At 43.6% G+C, this 18,250-nt stretch overlaps 1 protein-coding gene across 1 annotated transcript in view; it reads left to right on the forward strand.

The window, feature by feature from the left end:
• Positions 1-2,950, forward strand: part of LOC146822376 (uncharacterized) — a 49,654-nt gene extending 46,704 nt beyond the window's left edge. Inside the window, exon 2 of the mRNA XM_085613463.1 lies at positions 1,378-2,950. Coding sequence (XP_085469589.1) covers positions 1,787-2,854 — 1,068 coding nt within the window. The 5' untranslated portion in view covers positions 1,378-1,786 and the 3' untranslated portion in view covers positions 2,855-2,950. The remainder of the gene's footprint in view (positions 1-1,377) is intronic.
• The last annotated feature ends 15,300 nt before the right edge of the window (positions 2,951-18,250 follow it).

Genomic DNA, 18,250 nt, shown 5'->3' on the forward strand with positions numbered 1-18,250 from the left:
AGCCTTAGGGTGGTCTTTCCCCAACATTTTACCTGCCTCCCTCCATTTTCTGTGCTTATTTTTGCTGGCTTTAGGACTCTGCAACCGTTACCACTGCTAATCAGTGCTAAAGTGTTTGTGCTCTCTCCCCTGAACATGATAACATGGGCTCATAGGGCTCCTACTCAGTTGGCATATTTAGTTTGCTTATAAGTCCCTAGTAAAGTGCACTACATGTGCCCACGGCCTGCAAATTATTTGCTACTAGTGGGCTGCAGCACTGACCGTGCCACCCACTTATGCAGCCTGAAACTATGTCTCAGGCCTCCCACTGCAGTGTCTATGGGTGAAGTTTACTGCCACATCGAGTTGCCATTTAAAGCTACTTGCCAAGCCTAAAACTTCCCTTTTATTACATATAAGTCACCCTTAAGGAAGGCCCTTGGTAACCCAAAGGGCAGGACGCTATGTGAGTAAAAGGCAGAACATATACTTCTATGTTTTACATGTCCTGGTAGTGACAAACAGTTAAATTACTTTTTCACTGCTGTAAGGCCTACTCCTCTCGTTGGCTAGAACCGGGAAATCCGTAGAATACTTTAAAGCTGTAATTCCTAATTGGAAAGGAGTAGCCTTTTCATGTTTCATATCTTTGCAATGGTAATGATAAATCCTCTTTACTGGTAAAGTCGGATTTAACATTACTATTTTTGAAAAGCTGCTTTTAGAAAGTGGACTTTTCTCTGCTTGTACTGCTCTTTGTGCCTTACAGCCTGTCTCCAATACACGTCTGGGCTGGGTGACCGACCCCTTTGTGTATTCCTTCTAGAGAGCTACGGATACTGCAAGGGTTGGGTGTGATTTAGCATTTATCTGCATCCCGATGGGTCTTTCAAGGCAGATGGGAGGAAGGGGCCCACTCTTACCCCTCACAGGGTAGTAGACTGACCCCATACAAAGGAATGATAACTCCCTTTGGTAGTCTGGAGTGAGTGCTGGGATTGGAAGAGATACTGGTGCCCTTCAAAACCACTCTTTGAAGTTTCCCTCACATCAAAGGCACATTTGGACCTAAATGCTGAGTATCTGGCCCCATCAAATCCGACACTTATAGATCTTCACAGAACCGCTGTCAAAAAACTGTGGTGCTGCTGCACAAAAAACTCAACTGTAGTCTTGGTTACGCCTTGAGTCCACACTCCGCGATTAGGAGGGCATCAAGAAGGATCGTATGCCCTTGCTCTGCCTATTGCATCTTTACATTGAAAGTGTAATCTAGAATTTCTTCAGCGCACTTGTCTATGTGGTCAATTAAATGTCTCATTAAATGCCAATAGATTTTTGTGAAGGACCCACCATTTAAGCTTATCCCATGTTTTTTTATTTTTTATCCAACAGGTGCAATAAAAGCAGTAATGAACAAAAAAGATGAATGCATTAATCACTTGTGTAGAAAGTGATGTAAAAACAATACACCTCGCAATTTCTTCCCTTGAAGGCTAATGCCTCGCCAAAGTCTTTTTCTCCAACAGAAAACCCAAACTGCCCAATGTGGTTTGAACTTGGCTCTTAGCGATCACCTGATATACATTGATGAAATAACACACTGACTTACAGAAGCAAGTCTGATAAGGTTCTCATTACAAAGGAAGAGCTAACCTAGATCAGAAAGAACACACAGAAGAGAAACCGTATGAATATCTAGAAAGTGACAACACATTTATTAGGGAGAGCAAGTGCAACATCAGAAAATCATACTGGAGAAGAACCATATTGATTGACTGACTGTGGAACAGTTTTCTTTGCAATGAAAGACCTAATGCAGCATCAGAGTGTCTACGTAGAGGAGAAACCATATAAATGTACAGAATGTGATAAGGCATTTATAATACTTGGAGAGCTAAAGCAACACCAGAAAACCCACACTGGAGAGAGATCATATCAATGTACAGAATGTGACCAATCATTTATAACAAATGGAGACCTAAAGCTACATCATAAAATCCACACTGGGGAGAAACCATATAAATGTACAGAATGTGACAAAGCATTTATAAGAAATGGAGCGCTAAAGAGACATCATAAAATCCACACTGGAGAGAAACCATACCAATGTACAGAATGTGACAAGGCATTCATTAGAAAATCCCATCTAATGGAACATCAGAAAGTCCACACTGGGGAGAAACCATATAAATGTACAGATTGTGACAAAGCATTTATAACAAATGGACAGCTGAAGCGACATCAAAATATCCACTCTGGGGAGAAACCATATCATTGTACAGAATGTGAAAAAACATATATAACAAATGTAGATCTAAAGCTGCATCATAAAATTCACACTGGGGAGAAACCATATAAATGTACAGAATGTGATAAAGCATTTAAATCAAATGGAGACCTGAAGCTACATCACAAAATCCACACTGGGGAGAAACCATATAAATGTACAGAATGTGACAAAGCGTTTATAAGAAATGGAAAGTTAAAACGACATCACAAAATCCACACTGGGGAGAAACCATATAAATGTACAGAATGTGATAAGGCATTTATAACACTTGGAGAGCTAAAGCGACACCAGAAAACCCACACTGGAGAGAGATCATATCAATGTACAGAATGTGACCAATCATTTAAAACAAATGGAGACCTAAAGCTACATCATAAAATCCACACTGGGGAGAAACCATATAAATGTACAGAATGTGACAAAGCATTTATAAGAAATAGAGCGCTAAAGCGACATCATAAAATCCACACTGGGGAGAAACCATACCAATGTACAGAATGTGACAAGGCATTCATTAGAAAGTTATCAAAACAGATAGGGTCTGAGGGCAAATATTTAAAGACCTACAAGGATTCCTAAGCCCCCTTCCTATATATTTCAAAAACACGAAAGGGATCCGAGGTCTAATATACAACCCTTGATCTAAAATTCAAGAAAGTTGACTAATAACAATTTTACGCCAATAGTGAGATAATATAGGTAAACATGTAGTCAAGCGATACAAAAGTTGAAAGAAACAGAAGGTGAAGCAAAAAAGCTTGATCTAAGGATAATCAGCATCCCATCATTACACTCTTGAAGTGCCCAGTGTCATCATCTGGGTTACCAAACAACTCTTCTCAGAGCCCTCATATTATCGAGGCTATATGAATGAGTTGTATCCTCTTATCAAGAAACATCCAGAAAAAGAGGAAAAAATAGAGAATTGTTGAGAGTGCAAAGTCATAAACAAATATTTTTTTGTATTTTACCAGTGCTCATAAAACAGAATACACAATTGATTTGCACTAGATATATGTATTACTGAGCTGTGCCCCATCAATCGTGTTTCCATCTAAAACCAGTGAACAAAAAAGAAAAGGAAGGCAGGTAACCAACGTTTGCTGCCCACTAATTGGTCGACATGTTTCAGCCTTCAGGAGAAACTCTCCCTGGCTTTCTTCAGGACCTCATGATCAAAGTCCCTAGTATGGACTTTGGAAAAGAAAATGGGTTACTACTATACCCTTGTATATGTTATCCAATTCCTCAATGTGATTGCTGATGATAGTTGACATCTACAAAACGAGAGAATCAACAAAACAATAAATTAAATTCGGAAGGGAAAAATGACAAATAATCACATGAGACATTTAGCTTCAAAACGTCTGTATCCTCATTCTTCTGAATTCTCTATTTTTTCCTCTTTTTCTGGATGTTTCTTGATAAGAGGATACAACTCATTCATATAGCCTCGATAATATGAGGGCTCTGAGAAGAGTTGTTTGGTAACCCAGATGACTAGAGGTGGGTGGAATTTGCGGAATTAACCTTCGCAAATTATCACGAGAATGTTTAAAATTATCGCAAACAAGCAGAAATATCGCGAAGATGCGGAAGTTTTTTTCCGGCATGTTCGCGAGATTTTCTGCATGGTTGCGGGTCGCCAACTTACCCATGTGGTTGCTTGCGGGCGCGGCCATCTTGTTTTGAGTTGTTCTCGCGGTGCATGATCGCGAGAAGAAAGACGTGATCGCGCGACGCATGACGTCACTGCGGGCGCGAACTGTCGCGAGACAGCGCAAATGGCTAAAAACAATACAACATCTCATGGAGAACGCGACCGGATCAAGAAAACTTGTCGGCGAACGCAGGGATTCAGGTAAGGCGATCGCGCGCGAGAATGTATCATTTTACAGCACGAGCAAGAAACAAATTATCGCCAAGCTGCGGAAACCGGAATTTTTGACATTTTCGCGCTCTCCGCGGAACGCAAAAATGTCAAATTATCGCAATTTCCGCAAACGGAACGAAATTTTTGCCCAGGCCTAATGATGACACTGGGCACTTCAAGAGTGTAATGATGGGATGCTGATTATCCTTAGATCAAGCTTTTTTGCTTCACCTTCTGTTTCTTTCAACTTTTGTATCGCTTGACTACATGTTTACCTATATTATCTCACTATTGGCGTAAAATTGTTATTAGTCAACTTTCTTGAATTTTAGAAAAAATTCATTAGAAAGTCACAGCTAATGGAACATCAGAAAGTCCACACTGGGGAGAAACCATATCAATGCACAGAATGTGACAAAGCATTTATAACAAATGTACAGATGAAGCGACATCAAAATATCCACTCTGGGGTGAAACCATATCAATGTACTGAATGTGAAAAAGCATTTATAACAAATGGAGAGCTGAAGCAACATCAAAAGGTCCACACTGGGGAGAAACCATATCAATGTACAAAATGTGATAAAGCATTTATAACAAATGGAGAGCTAACGCGACATCAGAAAATCCACACTGGGGAGAAACCATATCAATGCACAGAATGTGGCAAAGCATTTATCAAATATAGTCAGCTAAAGGAACATCAGAGTTCACACTGGGGGGGAATCCGTACGAATGCACTGAATGTGACAAAGCATTTATAACCAATGGAGAGCTGAAGCAACATTTAGAAAATCCCCACTGGAGAGAGACCATTCAACTGCACTGAATGTGAGAAGTCATTTATTAGGAAGTCGCATCTTATGTAACATCAGATAGTCCACGTAGGAGAGAAACCATATAAATGTACATAATGCAACAAGACATTTATTACTAGGCAAAGATAAATACTACATCAGAAATTCCACACTGGTGAGAAACTATATGGCTGTACTGAATGTGTCTTAGCAGTTATTACAAAGCAAAGTTTAAAAATACATCAGAATGTTCACACATGAAAGAAACCATATAATTGTACAAAATGTGACAACACCTTTATTCCAAATGGAGGGTGACCATTCAACTGCACCGCACGTGACAAGGTATTTATTATAAAGGGAGAGGTAAAGCAATATCCGTGTCTACACTGTGGAGAAACCACATGAATGTATAGAATGTGACAAGGGATTTATTACAAAGCAAAATGTAATACAAGATCAGGAAGTTCACGCAGGGGAGAAAATATATGTATGTACTGAATACCACAAAGCATTCATAATAAATGGAAAACTGAAGCGACATCTGAAAATCTACATGGCAAGAAATCCAATGTATGTACAGAGTTTAATGAAGTCTTACACAGGAAGAATAAGCTAATGCCGTATAAACAAATCTACACTAGGGAGAAACGCTATTAATGAATAGAATGTGACAAGGGATCGATAACAAAATATATATTAGAATGTTCCCACAGGAGAGAAACTCTATAAAAGTATTGAATGTGGCCATGCATTCGTAAATGGAGAGCTAACTCGACATCAAAAGTCAACCGGGAGGCCGCACTGAATTTAGCAAGGCTTTTATTGGCAAGGGAGAGTTAAAACCGCATCAGAAAGTCCCCACTGAGAAAAATCTATATGAATGTACAGAATCAATCAATGGGTATTAAGTGTGGCAAATCATCAGTGAGGTTCTCAAGGCGCTGGGTGAGGAGTTGTTGTCCAGAGGGGCTGATCAGTTGAACAGGGGCACCTGTTGTAGGATCTCTAGGATATTCCTGAGTAGGCCAACTGTTGGAGGGAGGACCACCGGGGAGTCGGAGGGACTGCTCCGGGGCACCTTCCTACCGCAAGGTTATAGCCGAGCTCCGCTGAGAAGCCTCCTAGGAGAGGTCCTTGTCCTATGATCGTACCAGGCTCAGTAACACCACCACACAGGACTCTGGATCGGTTGCTTATCTTGGTTCTTTATATAAAAAGGAGCACGTTCAATATTTACAGTGGGATCGAGTGATCCTGGAAGAGTCTCAATGTTTTTGGAGGGATAGGGTAGCGGGACAGTCTTAGTACCAGCCAGGTACGGGAGGGCTCTGCGCCAGACCTTGGGTGCTGGTCTCAGAGCGGCTCGGTCGGGGAGAGCCGCGACGGCGTCAGCAGGGCTCAGGTGGTAGTTCCGCTCGGGTCGAGCCGCGACACAGTCAACAGGGCTCCGGTGGTAGGTCCGCTTCGGTCGAGCCGCGATGAGGTCAGCTGGGCTCTGATGGTACGTTTCAACAAGGTCGGGCCGCGACAGCGTCAGCAGGGCCCCAAAGGTTCGTGAAGGTCTTGTAAGCACGATGGAGCCGCGACGTCGTCAGCAGGGCTCAGAGTGTCGGTCCAGGAAGAGTCTTTCTCCGTAGGGTCAGCCGCGATCCGATCAGCAGGGCTCTTGACTCCGGGATACAACTGTCGTCTTGTTGCCGGGTCGCCCCAGATATAGGTCTGGAGCCCTTTGATGTCCGGACCCTTGCGCCCAGGAGGGCGGAGGGCCGGGTGGGGCGCGGCCAGACGCCCAGCAGGAGAGGCGCCAGGCCCCAGGGAGCTGTGGGGCGATCGCACCTAGGTGTGGAAGGACGGTTCGGGGTCCCATCGATACTGCCCTCCGCCAGGAGTGGGAAGGGCTCACGTGGTATCCCCCAGGCCAGGGGTTGGCGCCTCGATGTCGGGCCTCGCTGGGACCGAGGCCGGGTAGAGCAGGGTCATGTAGGTGGTCACGTGGAGTGACGTATAATCCAACATGGAGGCGCCCCGAGGTGCATGGGACCTCGTGCGGCTTAGCGAGGGGGAACAGGACCACGCCACGAGGCCGGCTCCAACACCAACCTATTGTAATTTTACATTCTGCCCATAGATCTGCTGGCACAATTATGTCAAATAGACTGTTCAAATCAATCCACAGTACTTTTGATAATTTGACAAACCTATCTACCTGCCTATACCATTCCACCGGCTTCTCGCGAAGACGGGGGAAGTCATTTGTAAATGATAAAAGGCCCTGTCTGGTCCAGGGAACATGCACGTAGCCTCCTCCTGGGATCTCTCTCATGGGACACTCAGTTACCACTTTCTCCTTTTCTCTTACTGGGAAAGCTGCAAACGTTTTGTCTACTCTGTATGGTTTCTGTAATGACTTTATTTTCTCAAAATCGATACCCATTTCACTTGCCACTTTTTCCAATTTTTCATGCCAATTTCTTGCTCTCCATGTTATACTTTTACATAGAAACATTTAGTTCTTTATCCTGATATGCTTTTGACTTTTCTGTTGGAATAGTTCCTACTATTAATTCTTCCAAAGTTATTTTTAATTTTGCCACATCTAAAGGTCTGGGTTTGGTATCTTTTTGCTGTAAACTTCTTAACCATTCGCTTAGTTCATCAGAAGTGGGACCTACAGGAATTGTTTCATTCCTCACTTGTTCTAGACTCTTTGGCGATCCTGGTACTGATTCTGTCGTCATTAATGTTTTATTCTTTGGACTCTGATTTACTGTCAAATTTTTTCGGAGTACTTAATCCAGAAGTTCCTACCAATTGTCCCCATGGATTTTCTCCTGAATTCCTTTTTCCTGCTTCAGCTTGTTTATTACTGTTGTAAGGGATCGTTAGACAATGCTCACTATCCTTTTGCTTATCAAAAACAAGCATCACTGGTTCTATTGTTACAGGAACAGTTACAGCTTCCATGTTTTTGGTCAATTCCCTAATCTTTTCAGTTAACTCCAGGGTAGTTCTGGCTAATCCAGCTGAGTTTTCATTTGTCATTCTACCGGGCTGTGTATTTTCTGATTCTCCAAAGGGATTATTTTTCCCTACCTCAGGTGGTGTTGGCTCAAATTTTATGTTTTGTGGTGCCTCTTTTACTGGCGCATTTGGTGTCAACAGCGTAGAATTTGGTTGATACGGGGGAGGATTTTTATAAAACATGTCCTCGAGTACATCATCCTCCGACTCATTCATACCATACTTGTAGCCTTCTGATCCTGTATTGTTTCTTTTTTCTGTTCACTTTCCACTACTAGTCTCCTCAGCCTTTCTCATAGGGAACATCCCATCAGCCACATTCCCACTCCACCATCTCATTCTATCATCATGATTTTCCTGTCCACACGGTCTACCAAACATGTATTTATACCTTCCGCCACTCCGCTGTCGCTCTCTTTCATACATCTCATCTTCCCATTCTATCAATGCGTCAAACTGAGAAGGTCTAGGTCCTAATCTCATCATCCTTTCTCTTAAGTTCCTTAATACCGCTAAATTAAATGAACCATGTTCTGGAAACACTAAAACTCCATCATCTTTTGTATACTTTGCCCAATTATCTAGCCAAATAAATGTATGATACCCATATTTCGCAACCATGAAGGATGCAGGTGATTTCAGTGGAGGAAGCAACTGTCCCTCTCTAGTCACAATCGGCTTATCCTTTTTAAATAAATTCTTAATCTTCCCAAACCAGGACTTTTTTTTCGTTCTCTGGTGGATCATAATACATCATTTTCTTTATTTTGTATCGTTAGATTTCCTCTACGACTATTCTGTGGTCTTATCCAATCGTAGCGCGACTCATACTAACGCACCAATCAGGGGTGTCTGTCACTTTTGCAACTCTCCAATCTCAGCGCGACTTATACTAAAGCACCAATCCAGAGCGTCTACGTCACTCTGTAATTCTCCAATCCCAGCGCAGTCTTTCTGACGTCAGCTTGTCTCGCTATTCCTGCTGACCCCTCCTTTACAACATTTATCGGAAACATTTCTCTTGCGTTCTCTTTCACTCAAAATCTGTTAGTAACAACATAACACCATTGTCCGCTTGGCTAACCAAAGAGATAGTTTTGACCTTTTTTACAAGAATTCCGTATTTCTCGACAACAGCGCTTACCTCTGCCCTACCACGGAATTATTCCATTCGCCGATAAAGTAGCACTTCCCTCTACCTTACCCTTCTAACAAGCATTAGCTAACCGTTTCTCTGGAGAGAAGACACATGTGGAGACTACACTGCTCCTGAGAATTAAGGCCAGAGTTTTACGATAAAACCGAATGCTATTTCACTTACACACATTCATACGGAAAAATGTAGTTCTGTATTTCTCGAGAGCAGCTCTTATCTCTGCCCTTCCACAGAATTATTTTGTTTGTTGATAAAGTAGCACTTCCCTCTACTTTACCCTTCTTACAAGCTTAGGGGAGACCTATTACCTTTTCACTGATAAGCGTAATCAGAGCTCACAATTGACTCCTGTTCTTAAGACCGAAATTTCACAGGTGGCCTTCGCTACCCATACACCACTTTCACACAGAAATGTCCCTAACGATAACACAGACGATGTTACTAATTCGAACCCAGACAATGTGTCGTGCGACTCCAATCGTCGCACGTTTTCCCCGTGTACCTACAGGGCATCCAACTTCCTACAGCCCAAAAGTCTTCAAAAACAACATAGAATGCAACGCAACTCAGCATAGAATGTTAGAACATAAATCAATTATCATCCAAACATCCATCAATAACCAATAATCAGAAATCAAAATCAATAAGCAATAATCACCAAACAATAAAACCATCAAGCAATAAAACCATCAATCTGCTACCAGAAAAGCTGATCAAGAGGAAAGGGGCAAGGGCGGGCAAGCAATTTTACTGATCCTCCCTACGTCACAGATTCATCAACCGCACTTATTCGCACACGCATTCATTGGTGGGGCACATAACACCAACACTCGCACTTTTCTTACACTAAATCCGCACGCAGGAGGACGATGTATCCATTAGACATGTGGGGAGGTACCTTATTACATATAGGGAAAGAACATGTATTACAGAATATACATTTTTACATCAACACCTATAGGATCCTAACTTTAACATCAAGGCACTCCACCACTTTGTCGAATGGACTAATTAGTTCGACTGGTTGATGGTGATTTAGAACCAGTTAAAACACATTAAAGCTTCAGAATCCTTTTAGCAACCTACTTGAAGAACCACAAACTCATTTTCTGTTAATCAATATTTAGTTTATCTAATTTCCTGCTCTCAATTATATAATTAGCATTTCGGTCAATCAAGTTTGAATTTCAATCAACACGAATTGCATGACATTTTATATTTACCTATTCTTGCTATGGGGGTTCTTTTCTAATTCAATTGGCTCTGCCTAACCCAAATTCTTTGCTCAATCGTCCCAATCGAAAGCAGGACCCGATTCAATAAGTCCGAAAAGTTCTCTCGCTCAGCACAGCACAGCACAGTCCCAAAGATATCCAAAGGACCAAGCAATCGTGCAAGCGAATTGATCACGCAAGTTCTGTACACTCTCCTTCGGACACAATCTCTCTAAGGTGGCCCTTTCAAACGACTAACGATGAGCACCCCACACCTGTATCTCTCCCCTCATCAAGCTACCCCTCCCTATTCTACTACCCTTTTTATAATAAAATTCTGGGTAACATGAAACATTTATTGAACTAAGAAGAAATGTGATTGGTCCATTTTGCAAAAATTGTTATATGGTCCAGGTTTCTCACTGTCTTGGGTTCTCAGAGAACTTGCTTGGTCACATCCTCAGTCTATGTCATGCTCATGCAACATTGTTGATTATAGGTGACTATTGTTTTCCCCGGGTAATTTCACTGACTGAAATCTGGCAGTCTTCCATGCTCCTATCCTTGGCCAGGAACACTGTGCTCTGAATTGAGGATGCCTGGAGGTCTTCGGAGCCATCCGAGTCTGCGCAGAAGACATCGCTCTCACAAGACGGTGGCCACTTCCGAACTCCATTTTGAATGTCATGGCTTGGTAGGCCCGAATGCCAACTTAAGCAAAACAAACACAAAAGAATAATTAATATGCGGAAATGATGATTCTAATGTTAAACCCACACTAATCCCTTTATGTATTAGTATTTTCCTGGCGTATAGCGACATTTAAAGCAATAATACTCACTATTCGGCATCAACAGGAACGCAAACGTCACTACAGCAACATAAATCATGCAATATTCTATCGCCACACATACTACTATTAATAGGCTTACCACAATTAGTTATTAGTTATTCTGCTATGCAAATAGCAATGAGTCCTGCATGTAATTTGTGTTTACCAAAAATGCACGTTGTTGGTTAATATATCACAGCACACAGTTAATACAAATTAATATATAAATTGATTAAGTCATTCGTATTTTCATGCAAAATAGAGAAGGTATACAAAATTTTGCTTTACCTGCTCCATCACCGGCATAGAGGGGATTGCTCCCGACAGGATCACATCCTTCCTACAAAACAGAAATAATGTCATCCACCCCCCCTTTCACATCCAAGCCTTACTTCGCAAAAGCAGGGGTCCCTCAAGGCTCTATCATCTCACCCATGCTTTTCAGCATCTACATGAAGTCATAACCAGCACTGATCAATGAGTTTCACCTCACATGCTATAACTATGCAGATATCACACAAATACTCCTTGAACTGGAAAGCCCAAGACATTGAAGCTCACAAATTTTCATCTGCTTCAGAGCCATTGATCAATTTCATGAAATGGCACCATCTCAAATAGAATGCTTCCAAAACAGAAATACTCACATGCGGCAATAAAAAATATGATGACCTACTCTCCTCCTGGCCTGACGATTTGGGAACACAGCTTTAAGTATCTAAGGAAGTAAGAAACTTCAAAATTACCATTTACTCCAAGTTATCAATGAATACCCAAGTGGACAAACTAGCAATATCAAGCTTCATTACTATAAAAACTCTGTAACACATCTTTCCCCAGTTGTGATTTCCACACAGGGTCCAGGCTACTATCTCTCTTGTACTGTCTAAACAGGATTACTCCAATAGCCTCTAACACGGATCATTATTAACAACGATGAAAAGATTACAACGGATTCAGAACTCTGCTGCTAGACTCCGCCTGCGTGTAAAGCCACAAGCCCACATCTCCCCTGCCTTGCGGGCCCTACATTGGTTGGATCCACATTCAAGCTGCTTTTTATCACCCAGAAGGCGATACGTGAAACAAGGCCGCTCTTCAGGAATAAAATCATCAATACCATAGACCTCTTCAACGTCCTGAAGCAGCAAGTCTCTTCTCTCCGTCAACACTCATGCAATGATTCTACCAAGTGCTGCGGACAATCTGCAACATTCTTCTCTTAAAAAATATCAAACATTGAACTCACTCTTCTGCCACCGACCCCCCTGCCCTGCACCATGATTACCCCCAGAACACTGAGGATCCACCTAAGGCCCTTCATCTAAACAACTGCTGTCTCCCCAATCTCTGCCCATCAGCAATCCAGAACGCCAACCACAACCTTTTACAACTGAAAAATTATGCAATTTGGACTGAATTAGACTGTTTCCCTGAAGAAGAATTCAGAAAACGACTCTCCTGCATGAAGCTAACATTGCACATCTCAAACCACCTCCCTACTGCACTTGTCAAAAGTCTTAGCTACATCATCTCCCCCGTATGGACCAAAATCATCAACTCCACCCTATTGAGTTTCTCAATGTCCGCCTCACCTTAAACTTGGACAAGTCACCCCATCATCAAAAAACCAGATGTCAACCTGAAAGACCTTAATATTTACAGACAGATAACTAACCTCCCTCTGCTTGGCAAAGCCATCGAAAAATTTGGGTTTGCACAACTAAACAACCACATTGAAAATATACAACTTTCCAATCCAGATTCAGGAGAGGTTGAAGTACAGAGACTGCAATACTGAACATCACAGATGGCCTTCACAGATCTCTGGATGATGGACAGGCGTGCCTCCTAGTCCTCCTGGATCTCACGGTGGCCTTTAATACTGTCAACCATGGTATCCTCCTGAACACCCTCTCAGCGTGCAGGCATCACTGGAACTGTCCTTCGGTGGTTTGCTTCTTTCCTGAACCAGTGTTCACAGCTAATCAAGCTAAACAGTTACACCTCCAAACAACACCACTCTCACATGAACTCCCCCAAGGATCAGTTCTGTCTTCTGCACTATTCAATCTCTACATGGAACCCCTCATTATGGTCCTCAAATAAGCCAGAATTGGGTATCATCTGTATGCAAATGACGCCCAACTCTACATTACAATCTCCTCAATTAAAGATATCCATTGCTTAAACTTTACTCTCTCAATGGTTCAATCCTAACTAACCAGTACCATCTCAAGCTCAACCCCAACAAAACAAAACTCCTCCTCATCCAATGGAAAGACAAGTCCTTTCCCGCAGCTATTTAGCTCGACAACCTCACTGCATTAAACTGCAAACTATCAGTCTCTAACTCAATCAAATCGTTTGGGATTACACTTGACACAAACTTGAATATGAAAGAGCATATTAATGCCTCAACCAAAAGTGTGTTCTACATGCTGAAACACCTTAAAAAAGGCAAACCCTTCGTCCCCATCAAGGACCTAAAGACAGTGGTGCAGTCCTTATTCCTCTCCAGGCCGGACTACGGTAACTCAACATGTCACAGGCACCACAAAAACACACTTCGCAACTATGACAGGTACACTCAACTGAGCAGCCAGGCTACTTTCGGGGGAGAGTCGCTTTGACTACATCACTTACACTCAAGAAACTCAACTGGCTACCAATAGAGTCAAGATGTATACTCAAAACTGTCTGCATAACACACAAAACTCTCTACAGGAACAAACGCTCTACCACACAAACAAACTTTCCAAAGCCGGCCTAAAGAGACCTCTTCATAGCTCAAGGAGCCTACTCTTGATTCCACCCAAACTGAAGAAAGAAAAATCTTGCACCGGCTTCTTCTCCCGGAAACGCTCCAAGACTATGGAACTCGCTGCCACAGGATCTATGTGACATTCAAACATTCCAACACTTCAAGCAGAATCTTAAACTTTTACTTCTCAACAAGTTCCTAAACCTCGCCCCCCCGCCAAGCCACCGGACCCTCTAAATAAATCTGAACTTGACTACCTACTACCTCAGGAAAAACTGTACCTCCACTCTCAACCTTCACTATACTCTACCAGAACTACCTCAAAACTGTTTTGTTCAACAGGCCTGTGAAGTTCCACTCATCAGGCGTTAAACTAATGCATTCCAGTGTGGTGGTCCGCATCACCGTACTGATATGCATTGTCACGCCTGATAGCGCCTACTCCGATTCCCAGCCGGAGAGCTGCTTAAGTACTACTGACTGGTAATTTGGTTTTAGCTGACAGCGCATTGCTGCGGCAGGCTTTGTGGCTTGGGGGTTTGGTTCAGGCAACTCGCTCTGTCCAGTCAGGGTTGGCTACAATGTGCGTCAGTCACTCTGCGGCTAAAGTCAGTGACTTGACATCAAGTCTTGTGACTTAATTTGGTCAATCAACAGCCGAGGTCTGAGCCGTGCGCAGATTCAGTTTGCAAAGCCAGGAGCTTGCAGGTGCTACTGAGCTGAGCTCACAGGGCCCGATTCACAGAACTAACTTAAGACAAAATCCTAAACTTACTACCATTTTGGTATTCACAGATGACACTTACTCATTTTGGTATTCACAGAAGGCACTTACTTACTCATTTTGGTATTAAGAGGTGTGGTGCAGCGGCCAGGGCAGCTAACTTCGGAGCACAGGATTCACGGCTCGATCCTGTCTCCGGCGGCAGCTCAGATCAGCACCATGTGACTCATTGATGAGTAAGTGCCTTCTGTGAATACCAAAATGAGTAAGTTACTCAAAATGAGTAAGTTACTCATTTTGGTATTTTCAGAAGGTACTTACTCATCAATGAGTAAGTGCCTTCTATGAATACCAAAATGAGTAAGTTACTCAAAATGAGTAAGTAAGTGCCTTCTGTGAATACCAAAATGAGTAAGTGCCTTCTGTGAATACCAAAATGGTAATAAGTTTAGGATTTTGTCTTAAGTTAGTTCTGTGAATCGGGCCCACTGAGCGGCCCCCATAAGATCATTAGGACCTGCGCAGCCATTGAGGGAGAGTCAGTGGTGCAGCCATGAATGCAGTCGGAGTGCGACCGCTGTCGCTGCTCAGACCGGCGGACCGGACGCAATGGGCAGCGCTTGCTGAGAGTCTCGAGTGAGTGTCACTGTGTCGATTGGGCTGCTGAGATCAGAAGCTGAGGCCAAGTATCCCAGTATTCTCTGACTTTGAAAGAGACAAGCTGCTGCTTGTCGTGTTGCTTCTCTGAATTTCCTGCAGCGATAAGGAGGAACCAGCGCCCCTCTGCACTTAGCTGCAGTGGTGCAGAAGATGCCCTTTTCTGAGCCACAATGCGCTTGGATACTGGTGCCCAGAACTTGAGACCCCCTACCCTGTTCTCCGGGTGTGCTTCTCAACTCAATAACTGCCTCAGAAATGGTAGGGTCTATAACACTTTGCTGCTGTCTGCAGCAAGCTACGTTTACTTTATATATGCATGAAAGGCCCTTTCCACCTTACTCTGTTACGTGCAGGCTGCAGCCACATGAACGTAAGCATTCCCGGGCCCATAGGTGTTGACTGGCAGGGCTGCAGTTTATTGGGCATGATTAGAACGTTGCATGTTGTGTGCTTGCTGAGCAATTTGAAAGCCCCATCATCTGTCCTCTCTCCATTCCTGCACCAATGTCCTTGAACGTCCATGCTGGCTGTATGAAAAGAGGCATTTAAAAGTGCTGCCAGCCCAAGGCCTCAGAACCTGCAGCAGCGATGGATCGCCCAACTGGCCGAAGCAAGGTAGGTAATGCGTGCTGCAATCATCACTGCAGAGCACAGCCTGTCCAATCAGCCCTGTCTGCCCCCAATAAAGACCCCCTGGCTCCCATCCTGGCAGTAAATCATTGGGCAGCACTTGTCCCTGGTGAGTTGTGCTGTGAATGGGTCAAGGTGGAGTGGGATAGGCTAGAAACCTTGCCACATTTCCCAGTAAATTAGGTTGTAAAATGTTTTAAAGACCAGCACATGATAACGTGGAGTTCATACAAGATAATCTGTATTCATTTTTAACAATGCTTTGCTTCATTTGTTTACTTAATCAGCCAGGGACCATTAAAACAGCTATGTAACACATTTTATGGAAAAATTATCTTTAGTTAGATCTGTTAAGCTTCGACACAGCTCACGCCTACAACCGTTGGCCGGCAGCGTCTGACATGAGTGAAGTAGTAAACAGTCTTATGCCTACAACCCTGGGGCAGGCGGCGTGTCTCCCAGTTATGCGTTTTATATATCTGAGATAACAACTAGGAAGTGAACCAATGGCACAGAGAGGCCAAATATGTCAGTAAGTGGAAAGTCACAACAAAGGGATGAACACCCACCCCGATCTCCTCTGCACCTCAGTGGCTTCATCCCAGTGTTTGCCGGGACATACGGGCTTGTATCAAAAATAAGGATATTGTTTGTTCAGACAGCGGCCTAAGTGGACTCCCTTACCTTTGGTACTCCAATCGCAGGATTTGCAGGTATTATGGGCAGGTCACTTCTCTGAATTCCTTCGATAAGATCGTAATGAACAGGGATCATAATTCTGGATATTCATCTGTCGTATTATCTATCATCATTGACATACACTCCATCGCCAGCACCACCCACAGTTTTCTTAACCATGCGGAATGATCAGGCATCACCTCTGCGCCCCAGCATGCTGGACTGACCCTTCATGCGGTGTTTAGAGCAAGAGCTATTTGTCTGCCCCTAACTAATCACACGGGGAAGGTTAGGGGGTTGGAGAGACCCAAGATTGTGTATGCAGGAAAGAGGGGGATGGCCATGTTAAAAGCTTGATCGTTATTATTCCGGATCTGCTCCCAATAACGGACTAGCTTGGAACACTTCCAGAGAAGATGAAGAAGTGAGCCCGTTTGCCCACATCCCTGCTAGCAAAGTGCTGAGCGATTCCTGTTCCAACTATGGACTCAAGCAGGTATTAGGTACCAATAAAAGGCAACTTTATAAGCCAACTCCTCGCCCGCCATATTGTGTGCTGTGTGTTGGGGTCTGAAATGGACGTCCTGCCATTCTTTGCTGGAAAGTGAACACTCCAGTTCCTCCTGCCACCTAAACTGACCCTTGAACCTGGAGGGTTTGAAGTCTGCTGATGTGAAGGCATAAAGCTCAGAGATAATATGTTTGTCCCCCTCCTTGGATATGACCCATTTTTCAAAATGGATCATTGGGCAAGATGTCCCGGGTCCAATGCCAGGGGAGGACACCCAGTGTCTCACCTGCGTGTATGGGAACAAGTCCGTTGCTAGTAGCGAGTAGTACGGTCGCAGCTGATCGAAGGGAATGATCCCTTTGGGGTCGAATAGCGAGCCCACCCGTATGCAGCCTATTTCACGCCAGCGCTTAAAGACCTCTGATCTACACCCCAAGGGGAAGTCCAGATTGTCAACTATTGGTGTCATCGGCGAGGGAAGTGTTGTGAAGTTGTGCCGAAGAGCTACAGCATCCTAGATCTTCAGAGTCGTGGCAGTCACCTGTGAGGAGTAGAGCTCCTACCCCCTATGCTTGCAAAGTAGCCATATCTTCCGCCAGACATTGATTCCCACAATAGTGTGATCTATAAAGGACCAATGCTTTTCTGATAACGGGTGGTTTAATTCCACAATAAAGCATAAGTGCGTGCCCTGAAAATACCTTGAGATCAGGGGTAGCCCCATACCACCCTCCGCTTTAGGTTAAGTGATGAGCTGTTGACTAAGGTGCGGTTGTTTGCCGCTTCAGACGAACCGATTAATGGCAAGTTGTATGTTATGTAGGATCGATGGAGGCAATGTCAGAGGTATGGTCTGAAAAATGTAGAGGCTACGCGGCAGAACCATAATTTTGATGGCTGCAATACGGCCAGCCCATGACAGGCTGGCGCGTTTCCAGGTAGCTAGCGTCTTGGTGGTCTGATCTAAGAGGGGGCTATAGTAGAGCCACCATTGTCCTCGCTGGCGTGGAGGCCAAAAGGATATCCAGATATGGGATCGTGTCTGTTGCCCACTTAAAGGGGAACTCTGATCGCAGTGCAGCAATTAGGGCTGGAGTGACTGAGACGTTCAT

The sequence above is a fragment of the Triturus cristatus genome, chromosome 6 (genome assembly GCF_964204655.1).
Source record: "Triturus cristatus chromosome 6, aTriCri1.1, whole genome shotgun sequence".
Lineage (NCBI taxonomy): Eukaryota > Metazoa > Chordata > Amphibia > Caudata > Salamandridae > Triturus > Triturus cristatus.